At 48.5% G+C, this 19999-nt stretch overlaps 4 protein-coding genes across 4 annotated transcripts; 2 read left to right on the top strand and 2 right to left on the bottom strand.

The window, feature by feature from the left end:
• Window positions 1-4914: 4914 nt before the first annotated feature.
• EPUS_06554 (uncharacterized protein) lies at window positions 4915-6950 on the bottom strand (the record flags this gene model as incomplete). Its single annotated transcript, XM_007803073.1, has 3 exons — window positions 4915-6272; window positions 6328-6432; window positions 6485-6950. 3 exons carry the CDS (start codon window positions 6948-6950, stop codon window positions 4915-4917), a joined length of 1929 nt encoding a protein of 642 aa, XP_007801264.1.
• Window positions 6951-7580: 630 nt separating this feature from the next.
• EPUS_06553 (uncharacterized protein) lies at window positions 7581-8789 on the bottom strand (the record flags this gene model as incomplete). Its single annotated transcript, XM_007803072.1, has 1 exon — window positions 7581-8789. The coding sequence occupies one exon, from the start codon at window positions 8787-8789 to the stop codon at window positions 7581-7583; it is 1209 nt and encodes a 402-aa protein (XP_007801263.1).
• Window positions 8790-10128: 1339 nt separating this feature from the next.
• On the top strand, window positions 10129-10954 carry EPUS_06552 (uncharacterized protein; the record flags this gene model as incomplete). Its single annotated transcript, XM_007803071.1, has 2 exons — window positions 10129-10526; window positions 10576-10954. 2 exons carry the CDS (start codon window positions 10129-10131, stop codon window positions 10952-10954), a joined length of 777 nt encoding a protein of 258 aa, XP_007801262.1.
• A 566-nt stretch (window positions 10955-11520) lies between these two features.
• On the top strand, window positions 11521-15362 carry EPUS_06551 (uncharacterized protein; the record flags this gene model as incomplete). Its single annotated transcript, XM_007803070.1, has 2 exons — window positions 11521-12372; window positions 12423-15362. The coding sequence occupies 2 exons, from the start codon at window positions 11521-11523 to the stop codon at window positions 15360-15362; spliced, it is 3792 nt and encodes a 1263-aa protein (XP_007801261.1).
• Window positions 15363-19999: the final 4637 nt, after the last annotated feature.

Here is a 19999-nt window from a genome sequence, read left to right as displayed (position 1 = left end):
GCAGAAGGCAACTAAAAAGTTGATAATAATAAAATTACAGAGACATTGTCAACGAAAAATGGTTTCGGAAGTCAGTCTCGGACACGGCCATAAGTCCGCAAGCGTCACTGCTGTGTGAAGAGAGCATTTGATGATAGGGCATCCCATCTGGATTAAGATTGCTCCATCCAGCGTCATCAAGATTCACTCTCAAGCAGGAGCTTGGGGCAAGAAAAGGATTATGCCACCCGGTACCTTTCCTATAGTATGAACAGGGACAGGTACAAGTACATCTTCTGCAAACATCATGATGTAGACAATCAAGACGGACAGCAAGTCACAGCCCCAAACATTGCCCATTCGAGGGCGGCGGAGCAGATTTGACACTTAGTTCGTGGCCAGGCAGAGCCAGTGAAGCGAGAAATGACTGTTCGGAATCTAGTGTTGTGGATACTAGATGCCTTCTGCCCACAGCCACATTGTTGTTGGAGGATCTCCTTCGAGCGTCCGAACGTACCCGATGCTTGGTGGACAAGCCTGTAATGAGCGGTGGAAATCATATATTGCAACAACGCAATCTCGTGATCTTGGAGAGATTCACAGGATGAGTTTGAGGTATTTTAGATATTTTTGTTTCAGCAATTTGGAGCTGCCTTGTTGTCTCATCTAGGCTGGCAGTGGTTGCCTTATCTTCGCCTCAGGCACTGGCTTGGCGATACGTAGCAGCCTTCAACTTGTACAAACAATCTAGGGAAAGAGGACCCAAATAAAGCAGAAAAGTAGAAAGCTGGGGATGAAAGCATTGTCTCGAGCAAGAATAAGTTCGGAAATAGATGATATGGCGGACTGGTATTGTGAAATTGTGAAGGGCCAAAGCCTAAGGCATACTTAACACCCGCAGAACAACTCATGAAATTTGCTTAGCGTATTTGCTCCGCCAGCAAGGCCTGACATCTCCCACCAAGGTTGCACCAATGGCTCTCAACACTCACTGCCCTTCTGCAGGGTAAGTAAATCCGCGGAAGGACAACGGATCATGACAATCAGTGGTGTATACCTTGCAGAGCATTGCCCCCAACCAAGACCAATTCAACACCCTTGTGCACCATGTATCGAATCTCCACTATAGGGCTATGAGTGAAAGCTCCTAAGCTCTAGTCAGTAAGTTGTGATCAGGACGAGTTAATGCTCTAGTACCCTTCAGACGATTCTATGTTGTTGAATACTCGTCGCTACTCCTTTAGACCAGTAGCAGTTGCGACAGGCCTCATGGCGACATTCGGAGCACAGCCTATTATGCTGCCAGACTTGCGGTCCTGCCGATGTGCATTGACAGCAGGAGTAGATATCGGTGCCCACAGACGATCTTGGAGCCGAGGCTGTCCCTGTATATGTGTTGGCGAGTTGGGAAGAGGTGTTACGGTACAGCGGACTCTGAGATGCGGTACTCGAGTCTGAGTACAAGCCATGGCTGTAATGCGATGTAGGAGTTCCGCACGATGAGGAAGAGATGGCATAATGGTTGCTTGATCGTGCTCGTACTGTAAAATAGGTGCATAAATCACATTTGCGATGGTGACAAAGGGTGCACTCCACATAGCCAGTGATAATAAAGACTTGGTGACAGTGGTGACATTTCCAATGTGTTGCGGAGGGCATTCTGAGGAAGTAACTGGGATATGTGTCCGGCAAGAGAACGTGTTTAGGATAAATCTGCAAGATTGGAAGGGAGAGCAGAAGGGTGTCGTCCCATTTATCTGAATGACAAACTGCCAACTTTAAACAAGAATACATACCGTGGTAGGACGAGTCGCAGCACGAGCAGTAATGCGATATTCCGGAACCTGGACGATCAATGGACATGGGAGCGTGAGAGGACCACGCAAGCGCCAAAAGTACCCAGGCATCAAAAGTACCCTCAACAAAAGTACTGAAACCACTTGTAGCATAACAATCGGGGTCGACCTGCCTGCCATAATCGCATGGGTATCTCGCTCAAGCCAACTCCAGTCATAGGGGCAGGACCGGTGGCAACAAGCCGGAATAGAGTGATCTGACCTGGTCGAGGACGTCGTCCTTGCGTGTCGTCGGCAAAAGTAGATGGTAGTTTCCATGGGCAGCTCCTAGAGAGGTAATCGCAACCAAATGACACAAGAGTCCTTACACAAGTCCACCCTACCCAGATCAGCTGTTAACAGGGACACATACGAAGATGTGGGGAAAGTTTGGCCGTTGAGATAATCGTGTCTAAGCACAATATCCACAGCTCGCTGCAACATTCGTATTGTAACGTCCGCGTAGGGGAGCAAGTATCACAAGAAGATGTAGTGGTTGCCTTATTTTCTGTGGACCAAAGGCCAAGAACGGATGACCACGCAAATTTCGGCCGTCCCGTGTAGTCCGAGCCAATGCGTGCAGAAGTCGAAGCATTGCAACAAAAGTCCTGTATCCGTATTCATAGAGTAGCAAATGCTGGCTATACTTTCGTCAACAGGCTGTGTTTGTACGAAGTCACTTGTCAGGCAATAAATCCTGCCTTGTAAGGCAAAGCGCGCAGTCTGCCAGGGTGCAAAAGATGAAGCAGAAAAAGGCAGGAAAGCGAACAAAAAGGCGACATTTGATAACACATGACAGCAGTGAATTTGCATCCGACTTGAATAAACTTTGTCGCTTGCCTTGGAAAGGAGGTTAGAGTCTTCCACGGTTAATTTGTTACCTCTGAGCTGTAATGGTGAGCCAGCACTTGATATCCTGAGATGCCGAAGTAGCTATCTGGGTTTGCCCTGAAGAAGTCGACCAGCAGCATGATGCCAGCCTAGTAAAGTGGAGCCACTCACCGCAGCTGTACAGCTTCCAGAAGTCTTGGCATGAGAGTTGTGCTCCCAGTTGAGTTCGTGGTCCTGAGCTCTCGTAAGGACTGTAAACCTGGCAAGCTGCAGTTATAGTCGACAACATCGTCCTGCAAAGTGGGCATCTCACCACGAGATGGAATGGGCTTGACTCATGACTACTTGTGGAATAATCCGAATCATGGTGGGAAGCGACCTCTTGTTGGACCATGGTCTGGCACCAGTCGATACAAGCCCCCTATTCGTGTTAGCTCTGATTATCTTGGGAGCCTCCTCCTGCTATCTCCTTCATGCTGATAAGCTGTTGCCTTATGTCGCTTTTCTGTTCGTTTTCATATCCAGCAATGCCCTCAATCTCCATCCTTGAACGAAAAACACGAAACTTCCGGGCTGACTTTCGTACCGGCCCTGCCTCAGGTCCTGCTTCTCTCAGGTTTTGGCAAGAAAGTCCGTATACTGCCCTACCCGTAACAGGAAAGAGTAGCAATGAATACTTTGCCAATCACCACCCTTCGCACTCATCAGACCGTTAGGTATGTACAACTTCTTCATCTTTTGCATGGTCTTGACAAGGTGTGGTAGATCTTAAGTACTCGACGTTAATAGATGATATATTGTGGGTTCGTGGTGTCAGATATTTCTTCGACACAGTTTCAGCTTCCAATGTTTTGTGACCAATTATTTCCTTCAGCGTCGTTTACTGAATCTAGTCGAGAACTCAGGAGCCATGTATTCACCAGAGGCACTCGCTTGCCTCAAGATCTCAATAATATCATTCTCATGACGGGGTCCTGCCGAGCGTAGATCTTTATGTTAGGTTTCACTCGTCGTCGCTACAACGTACCCATAGAGACTAGTACTCAAATCTTGATGCCTTGGGTGTATTTGCTTGATTCCGTGCTTCTTCAGGGTCACATCGCTAAGCAGCTCCTAATGCTGATGAGCTTCAATGAAACATCAATCGCCTAGTGACCAGAAAACAAGTAATTGCATCAGTGATCTCATTGTCGAAGGCTGAATGAAAGTGAGATGAAACAAGAAAAGTGCAGGAGGACATGGAGAATGCATTAGTAGAGCGGAGCTGACGTTGACGGAGCAAGCCACATTCCACCAACATCGTTTTCAGGAGAGCAGGTTGGGATGATCCCGTCTCAATAGGATTGGCCGTCAATGTGAAAACCGTCACGCAATATTCAGGTCACAACTTCTGACCAATCGGCATGCCAATATGTAGTGTGACCATGCTGAGCGACATAAAAGAGACTGTGAGGCTTTTTGATTGTCATCTTAACTTAATGGAGATACGGATGTGGCCCATCCCCGGTTTGGATCAAATGATCAACAGAGCCCATACTCAATTCTACGCTGTATCTTAGTGTGCCTTTCGTTTCTGTAGTATTATGGTCACTTGCCATGCAACAGACTATCAACTCACACATTTACATTTACTCTTTATACAGCATCAGGACCATTGGTGGGCGGTCTGCCCTATTTAAGTATACTGGAATTGTGGACAAAGAATCAGAAAAGAGAAAGTGAGCAGGTTTTGTAAGGCCTACTAGGGGGGGCCTGAAGTACTACATAATATTAGCTCAACGCTAGTATCTTTACTTGTAAACCCTCTCTGTACAGAACAGCTATGCCTGAAAAAGGTAGATGTCTAGGTTGTCGTAATAAGAACTAGTTGCTCTTAATGCCAGACTACGTACTACGTAGTAACATTACTTCAGGCCCCTCTCGTAGTAGAGGGCAATTTGAAGTCGAGTAGAGATCTGCATGTCAAAGGAATGAAAATAAAAGAAACACTATGAATCATCTGGTGTTCCGGGAGTAGCCATGATTAGCATTGCCAAATTAAATCCATGCTGCTGCTGCGAAAAAATTCTCTTATTGACGATTTCGTAGCCAACCTCCATCTACCCAAGCTCTTTTGTATTGGGTATCTCAAAGAGTGCAGGCCAGAACACCCTGTACAAACCAAACGCCCGCATTACTAAAAACACAAATGCACATCTCTTGATCAGGTCATGCTTTAACAATTCACAGCTGACCAAAAGCCCACACAACCAATCCTTATCTCATACTCTCAGAACCGCTCTATCCCTGAGCCAAACCTCGCATACCAATTCCACCTCCGTCTCTCAAAATTCCACACTTTCTCATACAATTCCCGTTCCTCAGGCATGCGGCTATCCGGCCAGGATGTCTTGCGTGACGTTTTCGATGACCTCTTAAGCATGGTCCAAATGTACCCTTTGACAGCCTCCATTAGTCGAGGAAAGTACTCGTGAAAGTGTATTGGGTTGTAATCCACCCGACCATAAAATTCGATATAGTCCAACCTGGTGCTCTCCCACTCATTCCCAGTCGTGTCCAATAGTTGGATGTTGTCTCGCTGGTAGAAGTCTTCGACTAGCTTGTTTGTTGTTATGGTGGTCGCCTGGCTTGGTAAGCCGACGTGGTTCATGACTGCTTCGTTGGCTGCTTGGTGAAGAATCTTGGCTTTCTGTTCAAAGTTGTATTCTGTGGGCCGGACGGGCGTAGATTTTACTTGCTGCGAGGTTGGATCAGCAAACTTATCTTTATTGAGAAAGTCCATATTTGAGTCACAGTGAAGGAGACCCGGTTCCCTTACCTCTACTATGACGGGGGGCGTCTCCCTGACCGATGTTGCGCTCTTCTGAGCTTGAGCATCGGTGTCAGACATTTCCTTGCCCAAGGTGACTCTTGCCGGCTGCTGTACACTGGCTTTATATCTTGGCCGCACCTTTGGAGCAGCTGTCCTTGCCACTGGATGGTGCTCAGGGGCCCGCGGTGCTGCTACTCCTTTGTGGATAATTCTATTGCTTTCTGAGGCAGAGAGAACACCCCTCATAGGTGGACCGGTATCCCGAGTGTTCTTTGGTCGTATTGGATCTGGAATAGGAATACGTCTGCTATCCTTGCCTTTCGTGGGATCGGCCAAGCCCCATGTCAGGCCTCTGGTTGAGTTTGTTGCCATGACATCAACATCATTATTCGTTGCAACATTTATGATTGTATTCCTATCTTTGTCATAGTGTTTCCCCTTGACTGCCCACGCCAACAAATGGCAATCCTGCCGGAATCGAAGGCGGGACTGCGAGAATCTGGTTGGATAATCAGGGCGCTGATCTGGACAGATCCTTGGCTCAATATCCCGCTTATAGTTGATGCGAGGATCAAATCGACACCAACACTCATAGAGCCAGCCCTCAGGATCGGGAGAAATACGGTCTGGCAGAATTGGTATATCACGTACTGTCACACCATGAACAGTGTAGGGCTTGAGTGGAGGCTCCCTCAGCATGTTTGCGTGATAATAGTCGTCTGGTGACTCAAAAACGTATAGTATGTCAGGTAGGTTATCGACTGACCACTCAGCTTGATCCATTCTGAAATCTGTTTTCCTGTCGAAGCGGGGTCCTGCAAGTAGCTGGTTAGTGTGCTCAAAAGGGGCTTCACGGAATAAGAAATCTACCTAGGTTGTTTCCTGGAAGATTGACATGTCCGGGTGTGTTTCTAGCTGGGCCGGGTGTTCCCTTGACGTGGCCAAGGTTTCTTAGAAGGGTTTGATAGGTTTGATCTTTAGGAAATGTTAGCAAAAAGGTTAGGTTATGTCAATAGAAAATGCTTACATGTCATCTGTGGAGCACTTCCCTCTGCCCCAGCGTTGTTCGCAGAATTACTTGGCAGTATACCTGAGGCCGCAAAGGTGTATCCTGGATAAGGGGCACTCAGAGCAGAGTAAGCTGATGAAGGATCTGCAAATCTGTCCGTGGTTGGGTTGGGAGAAAAAGCTCTTGCTGCAATATTACGCGAGATCCCTACACCTTGAGCAGATTGTTGCTGCAGAGTGGGCGGTTGACGGACATCATTTGTTGTTGTTGGTGTCAGAAATGGACTGGTGGAGGTACTGCTTACAATGTCTTCGTCGCCTTCTAAAGGGGTTGTGCTTAGCTTTAACAAAGGCTGGCCAGACAATGAAGATCTTTTGGTGGATTGCGAGCTTGTGGGCTGGGAGCTTGTACCTCTTGCCTGACGTTTCGTACCATAGGTGTCGTTGCTGTCTTGGTTGCTGAAGCTTGCCTTTCGCTTTGGCATTGTGCAGATTTCTTGCAGCACACACAGAAAGGAAAGAAGGAAGCCCAGACAATCTGTGTCACAGGTATAGGGGAAGATCGGTTTGGCGAATTCGCTTTGTCCTCAACCAGTTGAGCATACGAAGAATAGTGATACAATATGCTGTAACACCGGCGAACAAGCAAGGACAAAGTGCTGGTTATCAGTGACCTATGGTTCCAAAAATGCTGGTTTCTGGCTGAGTGGACTCTCTAGAGGTGGCTGTTGCTCACCATAAGCGAGTTGTTTTCGTGCCGCGAGGGATGAGAAATATCGGAGGGCGTAGGGTGAATGCGGATCAGTAGGAATTGCGCCGATTGTAGAGGATTGCCTTGTGTAAGTCGACGTGCTGGTGAGTAAAAGAGAAATGAAACTCATTTGGTGTTGAGGTTGCTGACCGCAGGGACAGCACAACAGCAGAGCCAAACACCGCAAGCAAGGTGCTTGGAATTACTCAACACAGTAACACATGGCAGCAAATCTAGCGGGCAACATTCTGTGATGACCACGAAAATTCTGCCCAGATAGCCCACTGTTCTGGAGCCAGTCAGGTTCCCGGTGCAAATCGAGAGCTGAACCTCTTGTCTTTTGGCCAATGTCTGATGGCGAGTATCACGACTCTTCGCCGAAGGGGTAGTTGAATTTCAACAAACCGTTCAGACCTCCCACCCATCCATCGTCTCCTTCTCCTGCTGCACCGCCTCGTCTCATAACACACGGAACACCACTATATATGCGGCTTCCAGCCCGCTTGAGTTCTTCTCCTGTAACACGAACTTCCATACCAACGCTCATGCTTTCTTTCCGTCTAACTCCATCAAGGCTAACTTCGACTTCTCGACCTCGATTCTTGTCACTCAGCTTCAAAGTGATGGGTGTCCCCGCTGGTAGTACCAAGGGCCGAAAGCTCAAGCTTCGAGGGCAGATGGGGGTCAGCAGGATTGATGAAACGAGTGGATGAATGATGCTTCCGCCACTGCTCAGACTATATGCCGTGCTACCCGTGGGAGTTGAAACAATCATCCCATCCGCCACAGCCTCTGTTAGAAATCGTCCTCCTACGAAGACCTCAACCACCGCCAGATGAGGGTCCCTCCCACGATGGATGATAACGTCATTCATGGCATGCAAGCTAATTGAAGAAGGGGTTGCGGCACCAGCGGAGGTTAACGGTGTACCATCAGCGGCAAACACTCCCACCTTTAGCCGGTTTCGCATCAACACTTTCGCCGCGCGAGAGGGACCCATCGACTTTCCTCGGATTGAAGACCACCCAGTAGGTCCAGCGTTGTCAGCAGGGCCTGCTGGGGCTGACATGGAATCATCAAGTGCTACATTCCGAGCTTCAACACCAGCGCCTGACATGTACACTTCCCGAAAAGCCCTTTTGTACTCGGGGAATTTCCATTCGCTCAAGAACCCAAGTGTGCCCATACTGAAGGACAACATTGGGGGGACATTGTCGGAAGAAGCAAAAAGCGATGATGCACGAAGAATGGTCCCATCACCACCTAGAGTGACCACAAGGTCGACTTTATCATGGAAAATTTGAGGGGACCACATGCTAATCTCACCAGAATATGTCGGAAACGGCAAGTCGCCATGAATCTCATGGGCAGTGTGAGGCTCTAGAAGAATGCTGACAGAAGGATAAGCATTGTGCAGATGACTGATGGAAGCATCAGTGAATTCCTTGATGCAAAAGAGCGAGGGGCTAAGTTGCCACGGGACTCCTACCAGGCAAACTCTTTGAGTGAGTTGGCAGCCTCTGAAGAACATTCCTTTTTCACGAGCAGGATGTTCCGTGGTGGGGAAGGCCATTTCAGAGAAAACAGTTCAGTCCTTTCAGACTCTATTCATGCTTTGCGTGGTTAGCCGGGGCATCCTGAACTGAATCCGTCGATCAATTATGTTGATATTGCCTACCATGATAAGAGGGAGTGACACGTTGAGGCAGATCCCATACTGGTCTAATGTTTCTTCTGCGGACGGTCGAAGTGAAGCTTCGTTTGCTCTTGCATGCATTTGACTGTGGAACTTGAAAGGCAGACAGCAAAGTTGGAAAAGGATGACGGGCACATGGATTCAAGATGCTTTGCAGCAACCGGAGATCAGAGCTCATTCTCTACATCAATATGCAAATACGAAGCAAGGGTAATGAAGCCACCCAGGACTGTCGCGTCTACAACAGAGGACGGTAGACCTAAAATCCGATATCAGTTGTTCTGTCCGGTAAGCATGGTGAAGAACAGACTCCAACAACCTTGGGATGCATAGGACTTGGGCTGGGAACCTGGGAAGCCTCCAGTGGCGGTGTGCACAGACCAGCCTTGTATGACCATACTACGAACTAAGTAGCAGTACATATTCTGTTACACACTGCACTTGCAAGGATTCTTCACTGCCTGCGATCTTCGAGTGGCCTTCATGGGACCTAGCTACAGTAGCAATACGATCCTTCTGCCTGACTCAAGCATCACGCTGCCCAGTGCGCCAGAGATGCCACCGCATCACTTGCTCGGTCTATTTCCTCTTCCGCACCCACGATCCATGGATCTGGCGTGCTCCAGCCCTCCAGTCAATTGCTAATCACATTCAATCAACGCTTCCCCCTCACACATCCTCCATCCTGTTCGCCTTACCTTTCTGCCAAATTTGGAAGATGTCAACTAGTTCTAATGACATGGACAGCCAAGGGCTCAGGATACGAAATTCACACGGGATACCAGAGCCACTGTCTCATCTCAGCAATGGTGTTACAGGCATATCGCAAGAACCACATCCAGCGGGGAAGGTGAAGCATGGAGGTTTCGTCCAGATACTGCGCATGCTTCTATTTGCAGACTGGTCAATCTATTGCGCCGTTTGTATACACGTCACCCAGCTAATTGGCTCGCCGCTTTACTTCTTCAACAAGGACTATTACTATGCCTACATGGCTCTAACAAAGCAATCTTTTGGTCTGGCGATCACAACTCTCACACAGTGCTTCAGCCCGACATTAATACATGTGAGCGGTGATGCAAGCATGCAAGGACAGCTCAAGCAGACAAGTGATGGACGTCTGGAGACGACTTTTCCAGAGCGTTTGATTATGATAGCCAACCATCAACTCTATACTGATTGGCTCTATTTATGGTGGATAGCATATACCGGCAGGATGCATGGACACATCTATATCATCCTGAAAGAGGCCCTGAAATACGTTCCGGTCATTGGTCCAGGCATGATGTTTTATGGGTTCGTTTTCATGGCTCGAAAATGGCAGTCGGACATGCCGCGCTTGCGGCATCGACTGGAGAAGTTGAAAGGTCGACATTCGGGTCCATTGTCTGGGCTGCACACCCTCGATCCGATGTGGTTGCTGATCTTCCCTGAAGGCACCAATTTGTCAGCCAACACAAGGAAAGGCAGCAAGGCATGGGCTGCCAAACAAGCTGTTCCAGACATGCAGCACCAGCTGTTGCCTCGAAGCACTGGCCTCTATTTTTGTTTGCAGCAGCTCAGAGGATCAGTTGATTGGCTCTATGACTGTACAGTAGCGTATGAGGGCGTCCCGTAAGTTGAAACATCGCACCTTTGAAAGCCATTGTTGACGTGGAGATAGAAAGGGTGGATATGCGCAAGACTATTTCACTCTTAGGTCGACATTTTTCCAAGGCCGGCCTCCGAAGTCTGTCAACATGTACTGGCGACGTTTCCCCATTGCAAGTATCCCTCTCGATAATGCTACAGAGTTTGAGAAGTGGCTAAAGCAACGTTGGGAAGAGAAGGACCAACTTCTCGAATACTTCAAAGAGAGCGGGCGATTTCCTGCTGATGGTGCTGCAACTGCCGAAAAGACTAAAGGTTTTATTGATACCGAAGTCAGGCTGGTGAAGTGGTACGAAGCTGGCCAGATATTTGTGGTACTCGCGACAGTAGCTCTTGTTGTGAATGTCATCACCAAATTTTCTCAGGTCATACTTTTGCCGCTATCGAAATGACCGTTCGACTCTATTGACTGGGCAGGCAGCAGACATGCTCTGGCTATTTTGGCGCAGGATGGGAGATACCTTGTATAAATAAGGAATTCGTAGACAAGCTTTCGACGACTGGAGTGCCACACGTGCAGTTGGTGATAAAGATCGATGAAAAACCTGGGGTGAAGGATGATCGATGAGAGTCTTGTTCGCTTAGGCGATTGGAGGGTTTTCATCACTTTGTTTGGTTCGTTGTTTTTTCTTTATTGGATGGCTCCAGCCTAAATCCTGTCTTTTCAAGAGCTTCGTTCGTTCAGTGCTGGCTTAGTCAGGCAGTCTCTTGGCAAAGCACCACCATAATTGGACCGAGCGTTTTCGAAGTTGCAAGGCAGCACCTGCGCGTCTTCTGCTCTGAAGCACCTCATTTATGTTCTGAGCTTGCACGTTCTGCTATGTTGATTGGATACCAGGACAGAACTGTCTTTCTTAACATTCACTTCTGCATGGAGCCACCACCACGAAGTTGATCCATCGTCACAAGTTCCTTACCAAATCAGACTCTTCGACGGTGTCCTTGCGAACAACAAGCCATGGCGCCCCTCACAAATGGTATGGCGAATTGGTCGCAGGACTCAGTCCAAAATAACCAATCGATACAAAGCTCTCGGTTCTCGGATATCCCACCAGCGATCGATATCCCCGTCTTTGGTGAAGATGACCAAGCAGTCGAAGTCAATCTGGAGGAGTTGCTGGACGATACCACCGAACTATGTCAAGTCATGGAAAATGAAAAGTCGGCGAAAAATCTATGGATCACGATCGCTATGGCATACGCAAAGCAACAGCAGAATGACCATGCCATCGACATCCTCCACAAAGGGCTGATTTCGCTAGGAAGAAGCGGCCCGAAGGACAAGATTGGTCTTCTGGGCTGCTTGTGCTGGCTCTACCTGCTGAAAAGCAGACACGCTCCCAGGGTACCACCAGAGAGTCAGCTCGTGTCAGAAGCGAAAACAAAAGATCACTTCCTACGAGAGGCCACTACCGCTATCAATGACGCCTCGCGGCTCAACCCTGCCTTTCCTCCTCTTTACCTTGCTCGAGGCGTTCTATCATTGCTACGAGCCTCGCTGCAGTCCTCTTCAAAGTCTGGTCCTGGCACTGGAGACGTAGAGCGCTCGGAATCGTTGCGGCAAGCTCTTAAGTGCTTCGAAGATGCTTTCAAGTCCTCCGGCAGAAGAAACATGATGGCTGTCCTAGGGCGGGCAAGGGTCCAATATTTACAGGGTAAATATGCAGACTCGTTGCAATCATATCAGGAAGTGCTTTCAAAGATGCCGAGTCTCACAGATCCTGATCCTAGGATAGGGATCGGCTGTTGTCTTTGGCAGCTCGGTTTCAAAGAAAACGCAAAGCTATCGTGGGAAAGATCTCTAGGACTGGTAACCATCCTTCAATCTGTCACACCGTCGAAGCTGACCTTGTCGCATAGAATGCTAAATCTAAAGTTGCGAACGCCCTCCTTGGAATCTACTACCTGAGCGAAAGTTCCAAGTATAACGCTAGCGATCCTCAGTTTGGTCCGCTTTACAGAAAAGCCATGACGGAATACACCCAGCAAGCATACAAGATCGATAAGAATTTTCCTCTGAGTTGCGCAACATTTGCCAATTACTTCCTTTTAACCACACGCTACCAGACAGTGGAGCCTTTGGCAAGGAAAGCAATCGAACAAACAGATGTCAATGCTATAGCAAGTGATGGCTGGTTCACGTTAGCAAGAAAAGAGCATGAACTGGAGGACTACTCGAAAGCAAACGATTACTATAACCGAGCAGATCAGGCCAGAGGAGGGTTAGATAAGGGTTACTTGCCGGCTAAGTTTGGTGTTGTCCAAGCATTAATTCAAATGCAGGATCTTGATGGCGCCAAATTTCGCCTTGAGAAGCTTCTGCAATCGTCGAAAAGTCTTGAGGCTATGACCCTTCTCGGATGCCTGTATGCCGAAGAAGTTTTCGCGGCTCAAACTTCTCCAACAAAAGAAGACAAATCTGCAGAGGCAAAGAAGGCCATCAATTTTCTAGAAGTGGTTAGGAAATCGTGGAACGACGAGAAGATCAAGGCAAAGCCGGATGAGTCTGTGCTGCTCTATTTGGCTCGTTTATACGAAGTGACACAGCCCATTGAAAGTATGAAATGTCTTCAACTTGTCGAACAATTGCAGTTGGAAAAGATTGATGAGGCCGACAAGCCACAATTGACTGACGACGCTGCTCTGTATCTCTCTCAGCTTCGCGAACATCTTCCTCCACAACTTCTAAACAACATGGCTTGCTTCCATTACGCCTCTGAGTCCTATGATACTGCACTCGAAACTTTCCAGATTGCTCTTAACGCCTGTGTCAAGACGACTGAAAAGCAGGAAGCTGAAAATGCAGATCCAAATAACCCCTCTACAGAAGCGGACAACACTGATACTGATGCCTTGGTCACCACTATCTCGTACAACCTGGCTCGCACCTACGAATCGCTCTCTCTGCTCCCGGAGGCACAGAAAGTTTATGAAGGCCTTCTCGCCCGCCATCCTGATTACACGGATGCTTCTGCACGCTTGACATACATTGCGCTTCGTGAATCTCCCACCTCCGAAGGGCCAAAACGCATGTCTTCACTCTACCAATCCGACAATACCAACGTCGAGGTCCGTGCTTTGATGGGCTGGTACCTTAACCGCTCGAAGCGACGCACAAACAATATAGCTGAAGACCAAGAGCAGCGACACTACAAACACACCTTACAAGGATACGACAAGCACGATAAATACTCACTTACCGGCATGGGGAATATTTATCTCTTGACTGCCCGAGACATGCCTCGCTCTACCGACGTGGAGAAGGACAAGCGGAGAAAGATGTACGAGAAAGCCGTGGAGTTCTTTGACAAAGCGCTCCAGCTTGATCCTCGAAACGCGTATGCTGCACAAGGCATCGCCATTGCCCTGGTCGATGATAAGAAAGACTATTCATCTGCTGTACAGATCTTCGCGCGCGTACGAGACACTATCCGTGATGCCTCGGTACACATTAATCTGGGCCATGTCTATGCGGAGTTAAGACAATACCAGCGCAGCATAGAAAACTACGAGATTGCCCTTAAGAAAGATGGTCGGAATTCCGAGAACGCACAGATATTGGCTTGTCTGTCTCGAGTTTGGCTCTTGAAGGGTAAAGCTGATAAGTCCTACACTGCGATGACGACGGCCCTGTCTTACTCACAACGAGCGCTTGCTGCTCAGCCGGAGATGGTGCATTTACAATTTAACATTGCATTCGTGCAGTTTCAGATCGCGCAGTTGATCAACAGTTTGCCTGAAACACAGAGGACGATAGAGGAGGTCCAAGACGCAGCTGCTGGTCTAGAGGATGCAATTCAGACCTTCCAGACGATTGCGAAGGTGAAACAGCCTCCTTATCCTAGGTCGGCTTTAGAACAAAGAGCAGCCATGGGCAAGAATACGATGCGAAAGCAACTGGAGAGGGCGGAACGGGCGCAGAAGGAATATGAGGACAGGAATCAGGAGAAATTGGCGCTTGCGCGAGGGAGAAGAGAGGAAGAGTTGAGGCAAAGAGAAGAGGATGCACGGAGAAGGAGGGAAGAGGAAGAGGAGAGACAAAAGCGTGTAGGCGAGGAGAGGAGAAGAATGATCGAGATGACGCAACGTATCACGGAACAGCAGGTTGCAGAGCAGGCGGCACGGGAGGCAGCTGAATGGACGGAGGATGAGGCCACTGGCGAGAGAGTGAAGAGGAAAGACCTCAAGAAGAAGACTGGTGGCAAAGGCAAGAAGAGAAAAGGCGGAGACGATGTGGACGACTTCATCGATAACGACGGCGATGGAAGCGGAAATGATCTACGCAGTGAGAAAAGTCCCTCACGCACGCCTAGAAGCGACACTGCTGAGAGACAGCCCAAAGGCTCCAAGAGGAGAAGATTGGACCGAAAGGGCAAAGGTGCGAAAACAAGTAAATTCAAGAGTTCGGAGATCGTTGTCGAAAGCGAGAGCGAGGGTGATGCTGCCATCGCTGCGACTGCGGGCACTGGTGCCATCACGCCAGCTGATACGCCCGGCACCACTAACTACAACGATGGCGGTCGTGGTGGATCAATGAATGAGGACGAGGATGAGGACGCCGCGCCCGTAGCTTCGAGACCTCCACGGAAGAGGAAACAGCATCGTATGATTGCTGATGATGAAGATGAAGAAGCGTATGAACTGGGACGAGGAGGACATGCCAGTGCTGCGCTGCCTGAAGTCGATGATATGGGAGAGGAGAATACTGCTTCGTCGACCAATATCGATATTGCCAATGCGGCTATGGCGGCCATGGCTGCGGATGGCAATGGCGATGTGGACACACCTGGTAGTGAATAGCTGGAACGTCACTTGGTGTCCTTTCCTAGCAAGACAATTTTATCCTCGTACTTGGTTGATTGACTGATTGCTGGGTTTCGCGGAACTCGTCCTTTCACCGGTCTGGGGGCGTGCAACAGTGGTGTTGTGTGTTCTGGGTGCTTGGATGGTTGCTTTTGGAATTGCATGGCATGGCATGGCAGGATCGTCATCACCAATGCGTCTTTCTTGATATGAGGTCTGAACAAGCGAGGTGCCTCTGGCAATCTTCAAGGTGGATTGGTTCTAGCTTAGGTAGCGCATACTTTATTGAATCACTTGTACTCCGGCCACTGACTAATAGCATCAGAACCAGGGGAGGGGAGGCTTTTCCGTTTGAGAAGTCCGGTATCGTCCTTAGAGTGGCGTTACCGGCCATGCTGAGAATGGGATAATGAATAACCCCATCCAGTGTTACGAGACTACTGGTACCTCCACCTCCATGGACGACGAGCTGTTAGGAAGTTTTGATGCTATTGTATTTGAGCGCTGCCGAAAGACTGTTTTAACCTGACCGATTGCCTGACTAGCACTTCTACTTCATTTGCGTATCATCTGAAAGCCGTGTAAGAGATATTGGGAGTTTGCGATATTCTATCTAGCGGAGAACTTGCATGCGTGGATGTGGGTTGCGCGGATGAAGAAAACCAACCCGTTATCGCCACTTGTGTGTACTGTCCTTGTTAGTCCTGGGATACTACCAGAGTCTCCAAAGCGCGACGAGTTGCAAACATTGACGTCTGCTGGGTTCGGTTCTCTGTGCTTGTTAGAACTGTAGCCTAATCGAACGGTGACCGCCAGATCAATCTCAGGCTATTGCTCATATTTGTCATATTCAGTTCCCACGTACGTAGTACGAGTTTATCGCGGTTCCTAAAACCTAAAAGACAGGAAGAATGCGCAGCGCAGAGGATATGGAGGCCTGGATGGTCGGATGTGCTCGTCACCACTTTTTGGGGCCTGTTATGGAGCAAAGCCGAGGGCGTAGGAACGAGAAGCTGAGAAGTCGAGATGTAGTTCGATAAAGTTTCTCCCCAGCCTCAGCTGATGATGCATGAACGTACTAATTGTACTAATTGTACCATTCGAACCATTCAAACCCCAGATCAGCCGTCATAGGGGTAGATGGTGATACCATCGTTAAATGCACAAGGTCAGGTGTACCAGATCCATTTTCACCGCTGTAGCGCCACTTGCACAGCCACTACTTGATATCGCGCTGTCCATACGGAGTAAGGCCGGATCTTATGTACCCCGGATGCGGCAACGAGCGATCTTGTCCTTGCGACATATCCGCGGCGTCTTGCTCATTTGCCAACTGTATGGCATTTTTCGCATTGGCGCGTTATGGTCCGGCAAATTGATGTTGGCTTGTTGGTTTTGTTGGCAAGGATGGCTTCGAGAAAAGACAAAGTCGACCGAGTCGGAACCGAAAACGTGTAAAATGACATGAGGAGTCAAAGGGTGCCTGCTCCCCCGAACGTTCCCTAAAAGATCGCCTTAAGTAGTACTATGGGGGGGCCTGAAGTAATGTTAGTCAGGTGCTGATGGCAGCTAGTTCTGGTTACCGAATTTCAGCACTATGATTCGTCAGTGTGAAGCTTATTTTATACGTAGCCACTGTGAGGAGCTAGTCTGTTACATCTAACTTCTTTTAGACATAGCTGTTTTGTGCGAGGGACGTTCATCGGTAAAGATACTAGCGCTGAGCTAACTTTTACTTTAGGCCTCTCCCGTTGTAGTCAACTCGCGAGCTAGCCTCTGTGCCAGGAGGAGGCTGAATTACCGGTTCGGTTCGATTCCTTTTAGCGCTACCGTGGCTCAGTCTTATTTTCCCTCCTGTCTCCGCAAATGAGTGGCGTGAGAAGGAAGATCGGCAGGGACACGATTTTATTATTGCCTCATAGTTCAGACCAAGCTGACGGTTGTTGTTCCCTGAACTCTTCAAAGACCATCCGACCTTGCGTTTATGAGATGGTCTGCAGATTGACTCAGATACACACACGACTCAACTGCGGGACAGGCTTTCATTTGACTAGCAATTCAAACCATTGAAGTGACTGAAGTGGAAGCTGCGAACATAACGGACCGAGACGAGTGCTCTCGAGCGCAGCTGGTTTGTGTAACATCATAGGTGGACATGGCCATTTCAAGCGATTGAGTTGTAGAAGATAACAAATGTGGAAAGATTTACTTCATGTACAGGGCCGATAGGCACAATCCGAAGTCAACAGTCCGCAAAAGGAAACGAACAAAGTTGGGGAAGACATCATCGGGATTCCGCTTCATGTCCAGTGTAAAGTAAGATGGGAAGTCAACAGTGGCCTACTTCTCTTTTCGTCTTCTAGCGGCTAATGTAGCTGTCGTAGAATAGCGCTATCCAAGGCACGAAGATGAGTTGCATATATTTTCGCTTTGCATGCTCCCAGACAGACAGGATCCGATGGGCTGATTGGCTGCATTTGAGGCTTCTGCAGTCGAGGCAGATTTCACCGACCAAGAAAGGCTGCCCGTCCTAAGCATTCCATTAGGGCGGAAGATCTACAAGGTAAGTCCAGAGTACGGTACATGGAATAGGTGGAGTAGCGGTAAACACAGCATTACGTCGTAGAGATCTCTTACCTGACGGTGGCTGGTGATAATACTGTCCTTGTCAATACGAATCCTCCAAGCAGCGAGTTTGATAATAAATAAGGGGTTGGGAAAGAATCGGTTCCGAGCGCAAGCCAGGCCCAACGCTGGATTAGCATGCCTCTTCAGTAGTTCATTGATAATGCATCGTGCAGTACTCCGTACTACGTAGGCTCACCCGTGAAGGCATCCATTACAGATAGGCTCTGATACTGGTGGCATGATTGGTACATGGCCATCATTTATGTTCATTAAGGGCGAATGAGAAGAAGCGACCATTATGGTAAATATGCTTGATAAGGGAGATAAGAGACCTATCGAAAAGTCGGGTTGAGGGAGAGCAGGGGTTCACAATGCCTGGTAAGCTTCTGCATGTGCTTTCTGAATCACTTTGCATATCTGGGAATCGGTGGGGAGGTCGAGAAACAGGCCTAGGCAGGCTTCCTACCAGGTTACTTGGTGGAACAGGTGGGTAACCTACATACCCCTGGAAACATACCCCTGGAAACATCTGCAATAAGATGCACGTTTTTATCCACACGGTTGGGCACACCAGGCGCAGTCGATCCATCGCTGTTCACTTATCGAGGGTTGCGGCTACTGCACTTGAAGCATTACGTAGTACGTAGTAAATGTTGTTGTACTAGTAGTAGTTGCTTGAAGCAGCCAAGGACTCTGGACTGGTAGCCCCGCTACAGTGCAAGACCTTTGTGCCTCAAACACCCTGCAACGCGCCAATCCAACACCATCAGGATTTCGGGAGATCAGCTAATGATGCCAAAGATTACTCTGACTCATTGACCAATCTGTGTCTACTACTGACACCATTACTACTGGAAGATCTCCTCGGGATTTGAATCGAGACCAAAGAATGTCATATTTATGTTGTGGAACGGCAGAAGCTGGAGAGACCTTGCTTGCTTATGCTTGTCAGAGGCCGATTTATGCATTGATCAAGACGATGTCTCTTTGGTGAAAGAGGCTCTTATTCTCTAATTAGTGGAATGAATAATATCCGCTCAAGAAAACAATAATTTGCTCCCTAGTATTTTCTACCTTGGGGCTGTCGCCGTTGTGAGGTTTGCTGTGCCGCCTCAGACCGCCGACCGTCGTCGCCCTTGGACTAACCTGCAACCACCGACTAACTTAACGACTACATGCTGCTGTACGTAGTACGTAGTATGGACAGCTCGTACCCCGAAGAAGCATGGATCTCCATGTCAGGTTCTCAGGGACATTAGCCTTTCTTGTCTACAATCTTCGCTGCCAACAGCCAGTCACGAAAAATTCCTCGAACAATGCAGCACTCGCGAGGATGGATTATTCGCTGTTTGCCCCAACTATCAAATAACGATTAGCCTCATTGTCCATAGGAACGACAGAAGCACATCATAGACTATGAGGAGATTGAAAAGGCCGTTATTGTGCTGCAATGTGAGACGACATAATTAAATCAGTTTAAGGTCAAGCCTTCGGACGAACTACTACGGGGGGAGGCATAATTATCCCTAGTATAGTGCTAGAAGCAACTTGTATAGTTACAACGCCACGTATCGACTTCTTGCCGTAATGAGGATAGAGTGCCCAGAAATCGCCTAACCAAGGTTCACTCATGTGTTTGTTCAAGACCGAGGGACAGGAATATCGTACAAGGGCGGCAGGGATATCTGTATTGAGAGTGCTCGGAGTGGCGAATACTAGCGCCGTGCTAGGGATCCTTCTGCCAGATACTGTAGTAAGCCCGCAATAGTCATTAGCAAATTTAGCAAGCGGCGGTGCTTGATGGTCGAAACGTACTACGGTATCGGGCTGAAGTATCCCTAGCACGGCGCTAGGATTCGTCCCTCAAAACAGCTACTTTACGTATCTGCTAAGCTGACCATGAGTTAGCTGTACTGAAAGAAGTCGATTTTGTGGATACTGACAAGAGAAGCTTCAAGAAAGCGTGGTGGCAACGTGATTATTACTAGCCGTTCTTAGCACTGTAC

This window comes from Endocarpon pusillum, assembly GCF_000464535.1.
Source record: "Endocarpon pusillum Z07020 unplaced genomic scaffold scaffold1962, whole genome shotgun sequence".
Lineage (NCBI taxonomy): Eukaryota > Fungi > Ascomycota > Eurotiomycetes > Verrucariales > Verrucariaceae > Endocarpon > Endocarpon pusillum.
This window is presented reverse-complemented; position numbering and strand designations above follow the sequence as displayed.